We start from the raw sequence: 19599 nt of genomic DNA on the forward strand, positions 1-19599 counted from the left end.
GGGCAATGCTTATTGACATACAGAATATTAACCCATTCGTGGGCAGTTTCCCATTTTTGGGACATCATGATTTTCACGCATTATATCCTTCAGTATATTAAAATGTTTAAGTGTTTTAATCTGATTCTGATTCTTCGTTTTTAGGACGATCTACTAACTAAACCCAAGTACCTTCTCGCAGGCATTGTCCCATTTTTGGGACGAGATTATAAATTAGTAAAGTTATCATATAACTTAACCATAAATGAAAAAGAAGTGCTATTTCATTGATTGTGGCCTGTTAGGAGACTTTTATCTCAATAAGGCAAAAAATTGCCACCCTGGCCATGAATGGGTTAATAATATTTTTTTTTTAAAAAAGACTACAATAGTTTGAAAAAATGCATCCTGGGCATTTCTAACGAGAATTGTCTTGCAAATCTGATAAAATGATATCAAAGATTTTTTTTTCTTTAAATAGATTTTTCGCAATTCTTGGCACACTTGTTTTTTGTTTTTTAGTTAAATTTTGGTTGCCCGACATCGTTGCCACTTTGTCCTTCCGCAAGTGTACTGCGAAGGAAATGCAGCCAGTTGAATCAAAATGTATTTGAAGTCTTCAAAAAGTGATTCTTTACTCTGTTTGAAAAGTGTGGCTTTCGGTTTAATATTTTGTGTGGGGTATGCTATAAAATAAAAGCCAGACTGAGGTCACTGCCTGTCTGGGTTTTGACGGACGCTAAACCTTTAATTTGATTGTACGGCATTTTGTGACGTGATTATCTCTTGTGCTCCCCCAGGGGAGGGGTCATGCGTACGAATCATAAATAGTGCAGAGGCGGCGCCATCCAGAGAGCGGAAGGTCATCGGGCAAGTTTGTGTGAGTGTTTCGTGGATGCGCGGCGGGCGGCTGCTTGAGTGGTGTGTGGAAAGTGGCCACGACTGCAGTTCTTGAGTTCAACCGTTGACCCGGTGGAGCTGCTTCCAAACAAAACAAAAAAAAAAGGCAAGTCTGGCTTTAATGCGGTCAATACTGTACTTAGTTTTGTGGGTGAATCAATGCAACATAATGGAAACAACAACGTGATCACTTAGTGACTTAACATTTTCTCTTACAACTTTAAGTCTAGTTTAAGGGTTTAGTTTAATTTATTTACAAGATTATTTATTCTTCTCCCTATCATTAGTTATTATTATTTTATTTGTTGTTTATTATTTTTTATCATTATTATTTTTTATCACTATTTATTTATATATATATATATATATATATATATATATATATATTTTTTTTTTTTTTTTTTTTATTTTTATTTTTGGGGTTTAGTTTAAGTCTAGTTTAGTCTTTAAGTTTTACTTTAATCTTTGCAACTCTTTGCTGCCCTTTTTTTGTGTATGTGTGTGTGTTAATGCAAATGTCATAAAACTTGCCAAGGCTGGAGAATTTTTTGGAGATTTTCCAACATCTAACTTCAGGACTTTAAGTATATCTGTTTACATCAATGTCCATTTTTCTTTTACTTTCGCCATTTTGTCAATTCCAAATACATGAAAATCACACTTTTTAAGTACTTATTTAATGGCTTGAATCATACATACACATTAAATTATCCACCTATCCATCCATTTTCTTACCCGCTTGTCCACACAAGGGTCACGGGAGTGCTGGCTCCGATCCTAGCTGTCAACGGGCAGGAGGCGGGGTACACCCTGAAGTGGTTGCCAGCCAATCGCAGGACACATGGAGAACAACAGCCTAACCAATCACAATCACACCTAGGGGCAATTTAGAGTGTCCAATTAATGTTGCATATTTTTGGAATGCGGGAGGAAACCGGAGTACCCGGAGTAAACCCAGGCAGACACGGGGAGAACATGCAAACTCCAGACTCAATGACTCAGGCTTAATGGCTTGGTGCACTCTAAAAGAGCAGATGAATGTACACTGCTGACCATGGAGAAAACGTACATTTTATTTAAGAAGTGAAAACTCCCCGCCGGCACGGTGAGTCAGCTGGTAAAGCGTTGGCCTCACATTTCTGAGGACTCAGATTCGAGCCCGGCCCCGCTTGTGTGGAGTTTACATGTTCTCCCCGTGCCTTTGTGGGTTTCCTCCAGGCAATCTGGTTTCCTCCCACATCCCAAAAACATGCAACATTAATTGGACACTCTAAATTGCCCCAAGGTGTGATTGTGAGTGCGACTGTTATCTGTCTCTGTGTGCCCTGCGATTGGCTGGCAACCAGCTCAGGGTGTACCCCGCCTCCTGCCCGTTGACAGCTGGGATAGGCTCCAGTACCCCCTGCGACGCTCCCGAGGATAAGCGGCTAAGAAAATGGATGGAAAATTTCCCCCCTGGCTGTAGAAAACTGAATGAATTAAAATCAATACACTGGACCCTCGCTCGGGGACCGAACCTGATGAATTTCTGCAAATAATTGATACAGCAGCCCTATGGGGGCAATGCAGCCCTATGGGGGCACAAAACAGTGCAATCTGTAGGCCGGTCCCAAGCCCGGATAAATGCAGAGGGTTGCGTCAGGAAGGACATCCGGCGTAAAAACTGTGCCAAACAAATATGAGCGTTCATCTAAAGAATCCCATACCGGATCGGTCGTGGCCCGGGTTAACAACGCCCGCCCCCGGCACTGCTAACCTGCAGGGCGTCGGTGGAAATTCAGCTACTGTGGGTCGAAGACAAAGAAGAGGAGGAAACCGGATCCAGCGTCAGAAGAAAAAGAGGAATGCACAGAGCCTACAACTGAGTGTAGGGACTTTGAATGTTGGGACTATGACAGGAAAAGCACAGGAGTTGGTTGACATGATGATTAGGAGAAAGGTTGATATTCTGTGCATCCAAGAGAGCAGGTGGAAAGGTAGTAAGGCTAGAAGTTTGGGAGCAGGGTTTAAATTATTCTACCACGGAGTAGATGGGAAGAGAAATGGAGTAGGGGTTATTTTAAAGGAAGAGCTGGCTAAGAATGTCTTGGAGGTGAAAAGAGTATCAGATCGAGTGATGAGACTAAATTTGAAATTGAGGGTGTTATGTATAATGTGGTTAGCGGCTATGCACCACAGGTAGGATGTGACCTAGAGTTGAAAGAGAAATTCTGGAAGGAAATAGATGAAGTAGTTCTGAGCATCCCAGACAGAGAGAGAGTTGTGATTGGTGCAGATTGTAATGGACATATTGGTAAAGGAAACAGGGGCGATGAAGAAGTGATGGGTAAGTACGGCATCCAGGAAAGGAACTTTGAAGGGCAGATGGTGGTGGACTTTGCAAAAAGGATGGAGATGGCTGTAGTGAACACTTATTTCCAGAAGAGGGAGGAACATATAGTGACCTACAAGAGCGGAGGTAGAACCATGCAGGTAGATTATATTTTGTGCAGACGATGTAATCTGAAGGAGGTTACTGACTGTAAAGTAGTGGTAGGGGGAGAGTTAGCTCGACAGCATAGGATGGTAGTATGTAGGATGATTCTGGTGGTGGGTAGGAAGATTAAGAAGACAAAGGTAGAGCAGAGAACCATGTGGTGGAAGCTGAAAAAGGAAGAATGTTGTGCGGCCTTCCGGAAAGAGGTGAGACAGACTCTCGATGGACAACCGAAGCTCCCGGAAGACTGGACGACGACAGCCAAGGTGATCAGAGAGACAGGCAGGAGAGTACTTGGTGTGTCATCTGGTAGGAAAGGGGAGAAGGAGACTTGGTGGTGGAACCCCAAAATACAGGGAGTCATACAAGGAAAGAGATTAGCGAAGAAGAAGTGGGATACTGAGAGGACTGAGGAGAGGCGAAAGGAGTACATCGAGATGCGACGTAGGGCAAAGGTAGAGGTGGCAAAGGCTAAACAAGAGGCATATGAAGACATGTACACCAGGTTGGACACGAAAGAAGGAGAAAAGGATCTCTACAGGTTGGCCAGACAGAGGGATAGAGATGGGAAGGATGTGCAGCAGGTCAGGGTGATTAAGGATAGAGATGGAAATGTGTTGACTGGTGCCGGTAGTGTCCTAAATAGATGGAAAGAATACTTTGAGAAGTTGATGAATGAAGAAAATGAGAGAGAAGGAAGAGTTGAAGAGGCAAGAGTGAAGGACCAGGAATGGAAATGATTACTAAGGGGGAAGTCAGAAAGGCACTACAAAGGATGAAAACTGGAAAGGCAGTTGGTCCTGATGACATACCCGTAGAGGTATGGAAGCAATTGGAGAGATGGCTGTGGAGTTTTTGACCAACTTATTCAACAGAATACTAGCGGGCGAAAAGATGCCTGAAGAATGGAGGAAAAGTGTTCGAGTTCCCATTTTTAAGACAAAGGGGATGTCCAGAGCTGTGGAACTATAGAGGAATAAAGTTGATGAGCCACACAATGAAGTTATGGGAAAGAGTAGTGGAGGCTAGACTCAGGACAGAAGTAAGTATCTGCGAGCAACAGTATGGTTTCATGCCTAGAAAGAGTACCACAGATGCATTATTTGCCTTGAGGATGCCGTGGAAAAGTACAGAGAAGGTCAGAAGGAGCTACATTGCGTCTTTGTGGATCTAGAGAAAGCCTATGACAGAGTACCAAGAGAGGAACTGTGGTACTGCATGCGTAAGTCTGGTGTGGCAGAGAAGTATGTTAAAATAGTACAGGACATGTATGATGGCAGCAGAACAATGGTGAGGTGTGCCTTAGGTGTGTGACAGAGGAATTTAAGGTGGAGGTGGGACTGCATCAGGGATCAGCTCTGAGCCCCTTCCTGTTTGCAGTGGTAATGGATAGGCTGACAGATGAGGTTAGACTGGAATCCCCTTGGACCATGATGTTCGCAGATGATATTGTCATATGCAGTGAAAGCAGGGAGCATGCAGAGGAACAATTGGAAAGATGGAGACATGCACTGGAAAGGAGCGGAATGAAGATTAGCCGAAGTAAAACAGAATATATGTGCGTGAATGAGAAAAGTGGAGGGGGAAGAGTGAGGCTACAGGGAGAAGAGATAGCGAGGGTGGACGACTTCAAATACTTGGGTCAACAATACAGAGCAATGGAGAGTGTGGTCAGGAAGTGAAGAAACGGGTCCAAGCAGGTTGGAACAGCTGGCGAAAGGTGTCTGGTGTGTTATGTGACAGAAGAGTGTCTGCTAGGATGAAGGGCAAAGTTTACAAAACAGTGGTGAGGCCGGCCATGATGTACGGATTAGAGACGGTGGCGCTGAAGAGACAACAGGAAGCAGGACTGGAGGCAGCAGAAATGAAGATGTTGAGGTTCTCGCTCGGAGTGAGCAGGTTGGATAGGATTAGAAATGAGCTCATTAGAGGGACAGCCAAAGCTGGATGTTTTGGAGACAAGATTCGAGAGAGCAGACTTCGATGGTTTGGACATGTTCAGAGGCGAGAGAGTGAGTATATTGGTAGAAGGGTGCTGAGGATGGAGCTGCCAGGCAAAAGGGCGAGAGGAAGACCAAAGAGAAGGTTTATGGATGTGGTGAGGGAAGACATGAGGGCAGTTGGGGTTAGAGAGGAAGATGCAGGAGATAGGCTAAGATGCCAAAAGATGACACGCTGTGGCGACCCCTAACGGGACAAGCCGAAAGGAAAAGAAGAAGAAGAATTGATACACTCCGAATACTGCTTATACTGTAATAGCATGATTATAATTGCATAATATTTTTATAGGTCATAATAAATAACTTCAAATATTGTTGTTCCCTTAAAAAGTCAGTCCGGTAGACATACAGCTACGCAAAGCGAAGACAATGGGTGTCGCCGTATTTACTGACCCGAAACCTCTGGATCCAGATCGTGACAACGCGAACTGGCGCTTTTCGACAGATTCCGCTACTTTTGATGCCATGTTCAGTCCCAGTTTTGTTCATTTTATACAAGAAGTGATGTAAATTTAAAATTTTCTTCGCTGCTTATCCTCACGAGGGTCGCAGGGAGTGCTGGAGCCTATCCCAGCTGTCAACGGGCAGGAGGCGGGCTACACCCTGAACCGGTTGCCACCCAATCGCAGGGCACGTAGAAAAAAACAAGCATTCGCACTCACAATCACACCTTGGGGGAATTTAGGGTGTCCAACTAATGTTGCATGTTTTTGGGATGTGGGAGGAAACCCGGAGAAAAGCCACGCAGGCACGGGGAGAACATGCAAACTCCACACAGAGGTGGGTCCGGGATCTAACCCGAGACCTCAGAACTGTGAGGCCAACGCTTTCCTGCTGCTCCACCGTGCCGCCCCGAACTAGCTGTAAAGGTAGTGAAATTGAACAACAGCTGAGTGCTAAACGAATGAATGAATGAGTGTGTGTGATCATTCAACATCCAAACGGCGTTCATATCACGCCTCCTCGTCGCCTCTTTTTCAGGTCATTGTGCTTTCTCAGAGTCCACTAAGCGCAAACATTTCCTGTTTGCGTTGGAAACTGCGCGTCCTCAGATGTCCCCGTTTAATCCTCAAAAACTTTCTGCGCTCGCCGCCCGCTCGAGCAGCCGGAACACGCTTGGCACGGTTCGCGCCCGTGCCATCATAATTCCAGATCTCGCGAACGAGCCGCGGTGTGCGGGATCGGGCCCTGGACTCGTCTCTGTGTGTGTGCGCGCGTGTGCTCACGTGTCCCGTGCAGCTGTAATGTCACGCTCACTCTGCTCGATCTGCTCCGTCTCCTGAAACACTCAAGCCAAGGTGCAGCACAATCGGCGTTAACTTGGCACTCGACTCTGCTCCCCAGACCCCCGAAGGACTTTCCGGGCGGACGCTCCGCGGCCATGTCGACCCTCCTGCACTGCATCACCGGCTCGTCTCTCACTGCGCTCCGACGGGGCGTTCGTCACAAAATACCAGCGAGGAGGAGTTTCAGGACTTTCCCCGCGTTATGGGACCAAAAGGCCTCCAAAGGTAGGATAAACGGAGATTTGGTGGGGGGGAAAAAAATTATTTTTGCATAATAGAGGCCTGCATGTGGCTTTGGATTGCGCCTGGAATCTTATTTTAGAAACGACTAATGCCAGAAGTGTGCTGGGGGGGTAAAAAAAAGCACATTGAAAAGTTGCTGCCATGTTTTCTTTCCTGCTAACATCCGAGAGGTCAGATAAAGGTGACCTATAAAAACTTTGCTCTCGGCCGAGCGCCCTCATCTCAAATAAATAAAGCTTTTCCATATTTGTCCGCTCTCGTTTCGGATCCCAATGTTTAAGGAGAGCTTGTGCGAGTTTTTGACAGCAACTTTTCAAAGTTGCCCCACGCGTCGCCGTATGCGTCGGAGCAGAGCAGGCCCGAGCCGGCCGGGCTGGCTGGGAGCCGATCACCTGCTAATATTGTCGCTATGGCAGCGGGGTCACGGCGCCTTTTATGGAGAGAAATGGTAACCTGACACTGGGCCCAGTTGTACTCCACTGCTTGGAGAAATTTAAAAAAAAACTACAGTACGTACAGCGGTCTCCCACTACTCGTGCGGGACAGGCTGCAGCACAAATGGTGGAAATGTGCAGATAATAGATCGCTATTATAATTGTATTGGAAAAAAATATGTATTTGTTTTTGAGCCCTCAAAATGATTGTGTGAAAGTGTTTTTGGGGTGGCTTCCCGCCAAGAAAATAAGAATAGCATTTAAGAATTGCATATTTTGAAAAGAAATTGGGGAAAAAAATCCAGAAATAGTTGAATTTGCAGGTGTCGATCCGCAGTATTTTGTCTCTAAAAAGCGACATGTATGTCACCGGTTCTTAATATTTTTACGTCTTATTTATACAAGGTAATGTCCTGTAAAGTTAAAAACAACTGAACTGTACTTAACAAACATAGTGTAAAAGATTTAATAAAAACCATTAACTCACTGTAACACAATCCACATTTTGAAATTGTAATTTAGTTATTCTTTGACATACCACTAGATGGCGATGTAGGGCTTTGTCGATTTTAAATGCAGGAGTAGATGAATGGACAAGCTGACTGACTTTGAGCCGATTTGGATGAACAGCTTTTATGACACATATTGAAGACTCAAAATTACCCGTAGGTATAAATCCGAGGGCGGTGGATCAGCTGATAAAGCGTTGGCCTCACAGTTCTGAGGATCTGAGTTCGATCCCGGCCCCGCCTGTGTGGAGTTTGCATTATCTCCCCGTGCCTGCGTGGCTTTTCTCCGGGCACTCCGGTTTCCACCCACATCCCAAAAATTGGACACTCTAAATTGCCCCTAGGTGTGATTGTGAGTGTGGCTGTTTGCCTCCATGTGCCCAGTGATTGGCTGGCAACCAATTCAGGGTGTATCCCGCCTCCTGCCTGCTTACAGCTGGGATAAGCTCCAGCACTCCCTGTGACCCTCGTGAGGATAAGCAGCAAAGAAAATGGATGGATGGATGGATGGATGTAAATGCGAGTGCGAATGGTTGTTTGTTTCTATGTGCTCGCCGTGACCCTTGTGAGGATAAGCACCTGAGAAAATAGATGGATAAACTAATTTTGCGTAATCACTGTTAAACAATGTGGTATTTAGGTGTTCTCTACAAGGATCTGGTGGTCGGGGTTCCCAAGGAGACGTTCCAGAACGAACGGCGTGTAGCGTTGTCGCCCGCCGGGGTGCAAGCGCTGGTCAAGCAAGGCTTCAGCGTGAAGGTGGAAAGCGGAGCCGGTGACGACTCCAAGTTTTCTGACCAGCAGTACAAAGATGCAGGCGCCAGCATCACCGACGTCAAAGGAGCCCTCGGATCAGACCTGGTCCTCAAGGTAAACCCTGCCCTTTAACCCTTCGCCCGTTTTAGCAATTGACGGCATTTCGAGCGGTCGTGTTCCGCTGCAGGTTCGGGCACCCAGTCTGAGCGAGGCAGACCTTCTGAAGCCAAAGTCCACTCTGGTGAGCTTCATCTACCCGGCTCAGAATCCAGAGCTGATGAAGAAACTGTCAGAGAGGAAGAGCACAGTTTTGGCCATGGATCAAGTGCCCAGAGTCACCATCGCGCAAGGCTACGACGCACTCAGCTCCATGGCCAACATCGCCGGGTGAGGGCCACGACGGACCAAATTGACTTCGTTGGGTACACCCGCACGATGTAATGAGATCCAAGAAAAAGGATTTTACAAAAGATTGTGATGCCCAGTCAGCAGCTTTATATGGCTTTTTAAATTTAACATTGTGAAATTCATCCATCTATACATTTTCTTTGCCGCTTATCCTCATGAGGGTCATGGGGAGTGCTATTCCAGTTGTTAACGGGCAAGAGGCGGGGTAGATAGACAAAAACAGTCCAATTAATGTTGCACGATTGTGGGATGTGGGAGGAAACCGGAGTGCCCGGAGGAAACCCACGCAGTCACGGAAAGAACATGCAAACGCTACACAGGCGGGGCCAGGATCGAACCCAGGTCCGCAGAACTGTGAGGCCAACAATTCACCAGCTGACCTCACCGTGCTTGCTGCCCATTGTGAAATTGACACAGAAAATAAAGGCCATGACTGCCACCTACAGGCTAACAAGTAGCATTGTAGTTAATGTGCTCTCGAACAATCCCTTCCCAAAATAGCGAAAAATAGACAGCTGGCACCAAGATGCCACAAGATGGTGGCAAACCTCTACTTTTGTGTAAATGAAGCTCATCAACTCACATCAACATACAGTAGTTCCTTGATTGCAATATGACACAATATTGGAGGAAAGCATTAGTTTTATCTAAATGAAATGAATTTTAATCGACTCACTCCAAATTGGTTCTTTTTCGACAAAGTCCTTGTATTGGATCTCTGTACAGGTGCACACAACACTGTCACCTATAAGTGTCAAATTATTATGAGTGGGTTTTTTTTTTGCATTGTAGGTACAAGGCCGTGGTTCTGGCTGCCAACCACTTTGGTAGATTCTTCACCGGTCAGATCACCGCGGCAGGAAAAGTACCACCAGCTAAGGTACAGCGCACATTCAAATGTAAACGTACGTGGGAGATTGTTTTTGTTTTTGCGTCGTCTCATTTTTCTGATCATCTGAAATATGATGACTTCAGGTCCTGGTGATCGGAGGAGGCGTCGCCGGTTTAGCGGCAGCAGGGGCAGCCAAATCAATGGGAGCCATCGTGCGAGGGTTTGACACAAGGTAGAAGTTTGAAACGCCGTTAATTCGTGATCTCGTTCAAACAGCTTTCCGTAAAACTCTTTCGTGTCTTTCAGGCCAGCAGCTCTGGAGCAGTTCAAGTCGTTTGGGGCGGAGCCTTTAGAAGTGGACGTGAAAGAGTCCGGCGACGGGGTCGGAGGCTACGCCAAAGAAATGTCGAAGGAGTTCATCGAAGCCGAGATGGCGCTTTTCGCCAAGCAGTGCAAAGAAGTGGACATTCTCATCAGCACCGCCCTGATTCCAGGTCCGTCATTCTGATCCCGCCACCGCGTTTTTGGTTTCCATCCGTTCTGGCCGACGCGGCAGAAAGCGGTCCATACTTTGGCCCGCAGTGACGATTTTCTTCATCTCGCGTTTCCCGTCTTGTGTTCAGGAAAGAGGGCTCCCGTTCTGATCAAGAAGGAATTTGTGGAGTCCATGAAGGACGGCTCTGTGGTCGTGGATCTGGCTGCAGAGGCGGGGGGGAACATTGAGACCACCAGGCCTGGAGAACTGCACATTCACAAGGTGACTTTTTTGGGGGGGTTTTATGCTCCGGTTGGTTGATTTATCCATCCATCCATTTTCTTGTGCCGCTTATCCTCACGAGGGTCGCGGGTAGTGCTGGAGCCTATCCCAGCTGTCAACAGGCAGGAGGCGGGGTACACCCTGAATTGGTTGCCAGCCAATCGCAGGGCACAGAGAGACAAACAGCCGCACTCGCAATCTCACCTAGGGTCAATTTTGAGTGTCCAATTAATGTCGTATGTTTTTGGCATGTGGGACGAAACCGGAGTGCCCACCCGGAGAAAACCACTCAGGCACGGGGAGAACATGCAAACTCCGCACAGGCGGGTCTGGGATCGAACGCAGGACCTCAGAACTGTGCAGCAAGTAATAATTATTACTTGACTTAATTTTGTAATTTTTATTCAGGTAGGCTCTATACTTTTCTTGGAGAAATCATGGTTGTATTATTATAATTAATGATTTCATTGATTGATTTGATTAAAACATTAACACCCCCCACCCCCCTCCCCAATTTGGGCTAAGCGGGAATAAACTACCAAGAAGTTTTTTTGGGCTTCCCCCACCCAAAGGGGAAAAAAATATATAACCAAAAAAAAAAAAAAAAACGTTAAAATGTTGAAAAACAACGGCAAAAATAATCTACAGGTGCCAAAGCTCAAGTTTATTCGTCATTTCCTTCATACTTTGGTATGGTTTTGTTTTTTTCTTTCATCAGAACGTGACCCACATTGGCTACACGGACCTGCCCAGCCGCATGGCCACCCAAGCCAGCACCCTCTACTCCAACAACGTCCTGAAGCTGCTGAAGGCCATCAGCCCCAACAAGGAGTACTTCCACTACGAGCCCAAGGAGGATTTTGACTACGGCACCATGGACCACGTCATCCGCGGGACCCTGGTGATGAAGGTGGGTTTGCAATCTTCAGCTCTGCCGGAGCTCATCGCCGTCTCCTGCCTCTCGAAACCTCTCACGCGAACAATCCCCATGCCAAGCTTTGAATAGCTCACTGGCAACAATGTTATGAAACCCTCCTAATTATGTTTTCCAGGAATATTTATCTGTGACACGTTGTTTATGGAACGGCAAAGCATGCAACCTCAATGTTACATATCAGTTTCTCCCTCATTAAATTAAGCGCTGCCCGGGCTCCATTAGAGACAAAATTTGTATTTCAAAACCGCTGGTAAGTGGTTCTTGATTGCCGTTTGCTCTGGCTAATGTCCGAGTACTCCCACCCTTCAGGCAAGGTCTACCGCAATGCAAGATGTTTCTCTCTCACGCAAAACCGAGGTGCTATTTTGTTGTCGTACCGTAATTTCCGGCCTATAAGCCGCGACTTTTTTCACACGCTTTCAACCCTGCGGTTTATGCGGCGGTGCGGCTAATTCGTGCGTTTTTTCTAACGGCCGCAAGGGGGCACTCGAGCGGAAAAGGTAAGAATTAGACCGGTGGAATATAGGTGCCGAGGAAGTGACTTTTACCGGCTCTGTTAGTGCTGCGCTAGCGTTAGTGCTGTGCTACCGTTAGTGCTGTGCTAGCATATTGCTGCTGTGTTACTGGCGTGTCTCAGTGATATTTACCGGTAAGTTTTAGCAGAAAAGATAAGAGTGAGACCGTTGGAATATATGTGCCGAGGAAGTGACTTTCACCAGCTCTGTTAGCGCTGCGCTAGCGTTAGTGCTGTGGTAGCATATTGCTGCTGTGGTTATGGCATATCTCAGATGTATTTACCAGTAAGTTTTAGCAGAAAAGATAAAGAGTGACACCGGTGTAATATATGTGCCGAGGAAGTGACATTTACTGGTCCGATGCTGTTAGTTCTGCACTAGAATGTTACTGCTGTGTCTAAGTACGTTTTTTTTTTTTTTTTTAACCGCCCTCGTTAGCACCACACTAGCGTTAGCGTTAAACTCTGTGTGTACCGACTTTCTTTGTAAATATTTCGCGTTTTAATGTGGGCACTTGCGGCTTTTACACAGCTGCGGCGTATGTATGTACCAAATGGTATTTCCTTTACAAATGTGCCGGCGTGAGTTCTGTAGGCCGGGAATTACGGTAATTCCATCATCCATTCTCCCACGATTCTTTGCTGCTCCTACAGGACGGCCAGAACATGTTCCCGGCACCCCTCCCGAAGACCGTCCCCCCGTCGCCGGTCAAACAGAAGTCTGTGGCGGAGTTGGAGGCAGAAAAAGTGGCTGCCGTTTCTCCCTTCAAACGCACGATGACGAGCGCCGGTGTCTACACGACAGGTTGGGAGGACACACGCAAGCATGTACAGTTACAACCTCGGTTCTCGACCACGATGAGTTCCAGAAGGCGGTTTGAGAAGCGATTTGTTCGAAAACCGAATCGTTATTTCTCACGTCTGCGTTAAACACGATAACAACACGCGTCGTGGGTCAGCTGGTCGGGCCGCGCGCGTTATGTTATTTGCGGGTTTTTTCGCAGTGCGTTCAAATTTACAATAACAAAGCGCGTTGTGGGTCAACTGAATCGGGCCGCGTGCGTTATGTTATTCCCGGGATTTGTCACAGGCGTTTGAGTACCGATTTTCCTTGGAAAAGTGAAGCAAAAAAAATCTCAAAATTTTCATTCGAAATCGTATTTGTTTGAGAATGGAGACCTTCGAGAACCGAGTGTTCACTGTACTTGAAACAGAAACGGACACTTTTGATTACCGTAATTTCCGGCCTACGAGCCGCGACTTTTTTTTTTTTTACACGCTTTCAACCCTCCGGTTTATGCGGTGATGCAGCGCTAGCGTTAGCGCGGCGCTAGCTTGCAACTCTTTCTGTGTACCGAGGCTTATAACCAGGTGCACTCTGTAGGCCCGGAATTACGGAACTTATCACACAACACACAAGATAGTTTGGGCGTCTTCGGCTTTCAGGGGAATTTTTACAACCAATCTAAAATGTGTGCGCAGATATATATTTTTTTAATCTGGTATTTTGTTTTATTGCAGGGGTTTTACTGACTTAGCCCCCCTACTAAATAAATTTGAGTTTCCATACATGGACAGCAGGTCTCAATCCCTAGAATGAAAAGCAGAGTTTCAGTGACTGCGGTGGTTTCTGCGCTGACCCTTGCAGGTCTGTCCACCTGTCTGGCTCTGGGCCTCATCTCTCCCAACGCAGCCTTCACGCAAATGGTGACGACCTTCGGCCTGGCCGGGATCGTGGGGTACCACACTGTGTGGGGCGTGACCCCCGCGCTGCACTCGCCTCTGATGTCCGTCACCAACGCCATCTCAGGTCCCAAATTCACGCCTGGCACTCAATAAGAATGAATTGTCCCAACTTGGGAGCATCACTTGGATGTTGGCTGATTTCAGCGCTTCGTGTCCTGCTTTTCGAACAGGTCTGACGGCAGTCGGCGGTCTGGTTCTGATGGGAGGGGGTCTCACCCCGTCTTCACTTCCTGAGAGTCTCGCCCTTGCAGCCGCCTTCATTTCCTCCATCAACATTGCGGGTCTGACCTCTTTTTATATTTGAAGGAAAACAAATATAAATTCTTTTTTCCCCCCAAATAAATGAGCACATTTGATATACCTCCAGGTGGTTTCTTGATCACCCAGCGGATGCTGGACATGTTCAAGCGTCCCACTGACCCCCCAGAGTACAACTACCTGTACGCGTTACCCGGGGCTGCATTCGTGGGTGGATACGGCGCATCCGTGGCAGCCGGTTACAACATTGAACAGGTGAACAGGCCATTGATTCGGCCTCCTACTTGTGCATCATCCTTTTTCTTCATAAACAAATCAGCATGATTATCTCCTGTTAGGAGGCTAAATCATTAAAGGTATTGCTTCGAGCGTCCTATGTTGAAGTGAGTTGAAAGCATTTAGACAATTCATGCTGTGCCACCACGTGATGGCATATTACCATAATTTCCAGCCTATAAACCGCAACTTTTTTCACACGCTTTCAACCCTGCGGTTTGTGTGGCGATGCAGCTAATTTGTGCATTTTCTCTAACGGCCGCAAGGGGGCACTCGAGCGGAAAAGTTAAGAGCGAGACCGGTGGAATATATGGGCCGAGGAAGTGACTTTAACTGGTCTGGCCCTGGTAGCGCTGTGCGAGCATGTTACTGCCGTGTCTCAGTGATTTTTACAGTTATGTTATTTTTGTTCGGACCTGTTAGCACAGCGCTAGAGGTTGCGTTAGCGCAGCGCTAGAGTTAGCATGTCGGCGGCGCTAGTATTAAACTCTCTGTGTACCATCTTTCTTTGTAAATATCTCTTGTTTCATTGAGGGTTTCGATGTGGGAACTTGCGGCTTTTACACACCTGCGGCGTATGTATGTACCAAATGGTATTTCCTTTACAAATTTACTGGGTGAGGCTTATAACTAGGTGCGCTCTGTAGGCCGGGAATTATGGTAGTTTCAAGGAGATCTTAAAGTGAGTTGAGGCATTTCATTTGACTGTTGCAATGATCCTTTTGCATCTTGGCGCTGAAGGCTTATGTTCAAGTGAGTTTAGGAGTTTCATTTGGAGAAAATGTTGCCATTTTATGGAATCTTAGTGTCAAGGAAATAGGTTGAAGTGAGTCACGGAGTTTCATTTGGCTCCAAAAAGCGCTATTGCGCCATCCTGATGTATTTTGGTCCTGGGGTAACAAAAAAAATTTCATTTAGACCAAAAAAAAAAAGTGTTTTGCCGCCATCTTGTGGCAACCTGGTGCCAATGCACTATGTGGAAGTGAGTTGAAAAGTTTAATTAAGACAAAAATAGTTCTGTACTGCCTTCATGTTTTATCTATAGGGAATTTTAGGGGGATGTCAATTACTTACAGATCCAAATGTGAGGGCACCTCTCGAGGTAACGCCAGCGATTTTCAGACGGATTTAGATTTAGTTTCTCATTTGTGTTATCGGAACTTTTTTTTTCTCGTAGGGGCCAGATTTGTCGTTTCTCCCCATCATTTGGAATTCTTCCAAATTACCTACCCCTGAAATCAGGATCCTAAATAAAATACAAATTGGCACTTCCAGATAACGTTTGAAATGATTTTCGTTAAAGACTTGTTTGTGTCGGTCTTCAGATGATGTACTTGGGCTCCGGCCTGTGTTGCGTCGGCGCCCTGGCGGGCCTTTCCGCTCAGGGCACCAGTCGGCTCGGAAACGCGCTGGGCATGATGGGCGTCGCGGGAGGCATCGCCGCCACCCTGGGTGCCCTCAAGCCGTCCCCAGAGCTGCTGTCACAGATGTCGCTGGCCATGGCCACGGGAGGGACTCTGGGTAGGTGGCGTCCTACTTTTATACAACGCGTACTCCTGCTCACAGCATGCGCTTTGAACTGATTACAGACTTTGCATGATAAATACATTCATAATATTGTTGTATGTATGTATGTCAAGTGTTGGAATAATCCAAACATCCACGAGTCACTTGCCCTCCAAATTGAGACTAGAAATTGAAATTCACACAACTTTCGGCCCAATTAAGTGCAATTCTTACCTGCAGCATACCCGCTGATCTCTCATGAAAGGTGAATGAAGTCATGGAGTCAAGCCCAACACTAAACAAAAATGTCACAAAAAGTATAAATGCGAATATGACTTACTTGGTTTGAAATCAACAAAAGTTTATATACAGTACTTCCACAAAGCCAACATTTGTTCTGCTGTATCCACGGCAACCGGTGGATACACAAGTTTATTGTACCTCCTGGCATCTAATGGACATTGTTCTGCCTTTCACTATTGAGCTCGTGCACCTACGTCACCGAAGTCACGTGACTGGCCATATTGACAGTCTAGCAAAGCATTCTTCAATGCTAAGTCGGTTGGAGACAACACGAAAATACGTCTTATAGCGCGACGCCCAGAGTTTTGTCTGATACCGTTAGACATTTAGCAGGTGATAATAAACGAAGGTACGTGGAAAAATGAGATACACTTGGCATAGAGAACACATTTAATGCCGAAGTCAATGTTTTCGCCGATAAGAAATTGGACAGTTAACCCGCTTCTGCTTGTCTTGGACAAGTGGATATACACATGAATCCGCTGAGTAAGTCGTCGAGATTTACACGGAAAAGTTTGAAAGGGTGTAAAAGTCTGGAAGCATACGAATACTTTGTTGCTGGATCTGTTCTCAATCAAGAATAAGTCCCACATACTGATGGAGACACTCGGATTTTTTCAATACCGATATTTAAATAAATGACCCCTGGTTTTACACAAACTCGCATCCATTAACTGTGATTGGGGAAAAAAAAAAAGACAGCAAGTCGGCTCCTCCTACACAGAAGCGCGTTGCGGCCACACGTTAAACTTCGTTAAACGTCTCCATGACAGATGTTTTTTTTTTTTTAATATGCATTGTTCTCAAATGAATCCAATGTATATTTAAGAAAAAGAAAACAAACCGCTGGGATAGGCTCCAGCACCCGTACACGGAACCGTGTTGCGGCCACACGTTAACCTACGTAAATCTTTGTGTGACAAACAGTTTATTTTCTTTTTTTAAATACGCATTGAACTCATTTGAGAACAATGCATATTAAAAAAAAAAACCTCTGTCGGGGGGGGAGGTTTACCGAAGTTTAACTTGTGGCCGCAACACGCTTCTGTGTACGTTGGAGATGACTCACTGTTGTTGTTGTTATCGCTACACTTGTGTATTTGGTTGGGCACCATCCATCACGTTCAATTGCTGAAATCAATCGATCTTTTCTCATCTTTTGAGCTGGTATTCTTTGAATATCTGTCTCGTCTCTCATAACAACCAACAGCACAAGTGTTGAATATTCTGCTCCGGGTCAATGTCCCCCACAGTGTCGAGCAGCCCTGTTTTACCGGCAATGTGGCGCCGTGAAAATGGCGACGTCACGTGCACGAACCCTATACAGTACATTGTTGTCATAAATTGATGAACAAAGATATAATTGTATAATTTCTCATTGTGTCATAACATTGATCATGATTGGCCGATTTAGACTCGGTTCTTTGACGGTGTCATAAGTGGTTTTCAACTTTGCACCCCTCTCCGTCGTCCTGAGAATGAACAAATTCCAAACAGCGCCATTTCTGAATGTTGTCACGGTCAATTCAAACATAACGATGATAAATGATGTTTAGCACAACCCCTGTCGGCTTTGATTGGTCATTTTTTGGGGGGAGCGGGAAAGTGGAGAAGAGGCGACTCCGCATTCTTGAATGTTTGTTTTGCTCTTTGATGATCAGGCCCAATTTGCTCAGACTAGTGAAACACAAAACAGGTGACGGGCCTTTTTTGTCTTTGTATTGTCTTAACTGGGCCAAGGTTTGTGTTAACGTCGTGAACCCGACTCTCTGCCGGCGTGCAGGTTTGACCATCGCCAAGCGGATCGAAATCTCGGACCTGCCCCAGCTGGTGGCGGCGTTCCACAGCCTGGTGGGCCTGGCGGCGGTTCTCACCTGCGTGGCGGAGTACATGATCGAGTTCCCCCACCTCGACGCTCACCCGGCCGCCGGCGTGCTCAAGACGGTGGCCTACTTGGGCACGTACATCGGAGGCGTCACCTTCAGTGGATCGCTGGTGGCCTACGGCAAGCTGCAAGGTACTCGACTCCCAAGTTATTGGGGAATACGAGCACATGTTTTGAGGAACTGATTTTACAAGTCTGATTACTCGTTGGGATTTTTGACACGCAGTTAATCATCATAATCATTTCCACGTTGTCTGTCCCTTGATTGTGTCTTTGATCATTCCAAAGCCAAAATGATCCTCGAGGAAATCCACGTCTCCATTTTGACTTTGTCGTGCCAGTCACGTTCCCTCCTTGCCACGCGAGGGATTGTAACCCTTAAGAGCTGTTCTGAGAACGTTTCAAGAATATGTTTCGGAATAATCATGAACACCTCTTTCCAAATTGTATTAAATGCATTTCGTACATAAATCAATTGATGATTAATCCTTAATCAACATCAACAGAGTAAAGGTAACAGTTTTTTTTAAACGTTTTATTACTGATCCTTATGTGTCGTAGTGTATGATCATTCGTATGCCGTTTTACGTTTCTGAGATTCCTCCAAGAGGTCCAAATTTCTGTGGGAACTTGCGCAAATGTGGTGGAATCAGAGTTCTCGGGACTGAATCGTCATCCCTCTTGAATATCATACCGCTAGTGCCGCATTAAAAAAGAAAACACATTCATGGCATGTACAGTTTTACAGTTTCAAAATTCTTCTTTTTCTTTCGGCGGGAGAGAAGATGTCAGAAGAATGGAGGAAAAGTGTGCGATTCACCATTTTTAAGAACAAAGGCGATGTTCAGAACTGTGGAAACTCCAGAGGTCATTCCTCTCCTTTGCAGTGCGTGCCTCCATCTTTCCAATTATTCCTCTGCCTGCTCCCTGCGTTCACTGCAGATCACAATATCATCTGCGAACATCACAGTCCAAGGGGATTCTAGTCTAACCTCGTCTGTCAGCCTATCCATTACTACTGCAAACAGGAAGGGGCTCAGCGCGGAACCCTGATGCAGTCCCACCTCCACCTTACATTCTTCACTTCACACCTAGGCACATCTCACCGCTGTTCTGCTGCCCTCATACATGTCCTGTACTATTCTAACGTTTCTCTGCCATACACATACACTCACACACACAATTCTTAAATCCATTTTAGAAGACACTGAAAAGCTTTAGAGTTCACAATTTTGTAGTGAGTTAGATATTTTAATCTTTTCATATTGTCATCAAATTTCAGGGTGAAAGAATAACATTTTGGGTACCGTATTTCCAAGCATCCATTTTCTGAGACGCTTATCCTTACAAGGGTCACGGAGAGTGCTGAGGCCTATCCCGGCCTTCATCAGGCAGGAGGTGGGGTACACCCTGGACTGGTCGCCAGACAAACAACCAGTCACATTTACAATCACACCTATGACATTGGGAGTCTCCAATGAATGCATATTTTTGGGATGTGGGAGGAGTGCCCGAAGAAAACCCACGCAGGCACGGGGAGAACATGCAAACTCCAGACAGGCAGGTCTGGGATTCGAACCACGGTCTTCAGAAC

The 19599-nt window shown here is 46.1% G+C and overlaps 1 protein-coding gene across 4 annotated transcripts in view; it reads left to right on the plus strand.

Moving 5' to 3' along the window:
• LOC133497715 (NAD(P) transhydrogenase, mitochondrial-like) overlaps window positions 1–19599 on the plus strand; it is a 31013-nt gene that overhangs the window by 2311 nt on the left and 9103 nt on the right. For 2 of the 4 annotated variants that reach the window (XM_061813829.1, XM_061813828.1), the window contains 14 exons: window positions 6700–6866; window positions 8468–8697; window positions 8771–8970; window positions 9784–9871; window positions 9967–10055; window positions 10130–10317; window positions 10447–10580; window positions 11299–11490; window positions 12686–12836; window positions 13680–13841; window positions 13948–14058; window positions 14145–14290; window positions 15637–15832; window positions 17904–18137. In XM_061813829.1, coding sequence (XP_061669813.1) covers window positions 6700–6866; window positions 8468–8697; window positions 8771–8970; window positions 9784–9871; window positions 9967–10055; window positions 10130–10317; window positions 10447–10580; window positions 11299–11490; window positions 12686–12836; window positions 13680–13841; window positions 13948–14058; window positions 14145–14290; window positions 15637–15832; window positions 17904–18137 — 2288 coding nt within the window. Of the gene's footprint in view, window positions 1–826; window positions 860–6155; window positions 6225–6699; window positions 6867–8467; window positions 8698–8770; window positions 8971–9783; window positions 9872–9966; window positions 10056–10129; window positions 10318–10446; window positions 10581–11298; window positions 11491–12685; window positions 12837–13679; window positions 13842–13947; window positions 14059–14144; window positions 14291–15636; window positions 15833–17903; window positions 18138–19599 lie in introns of those variants that run through there. The other 2 variants (XM_061813830.1, XM_061813831.1) reach the window with 2 other exon arrangements.

The sequence above is a fragment of the Syngnathoides biaculeatus genome, chromosome 3 (genome assembly GCF_019802595.1).
Source record: "Syngnathoides biaculeatus isolate LvHL_M chromosome 3, ASM1980259v1, whole genome shotgun sequence".
NCBI lineage: Eukaryota > Metazoa > Chordata > Actinopteri > Syngnathiformes > Syngnathidae > Syngnathoides > Syngnathoides biaculeatus.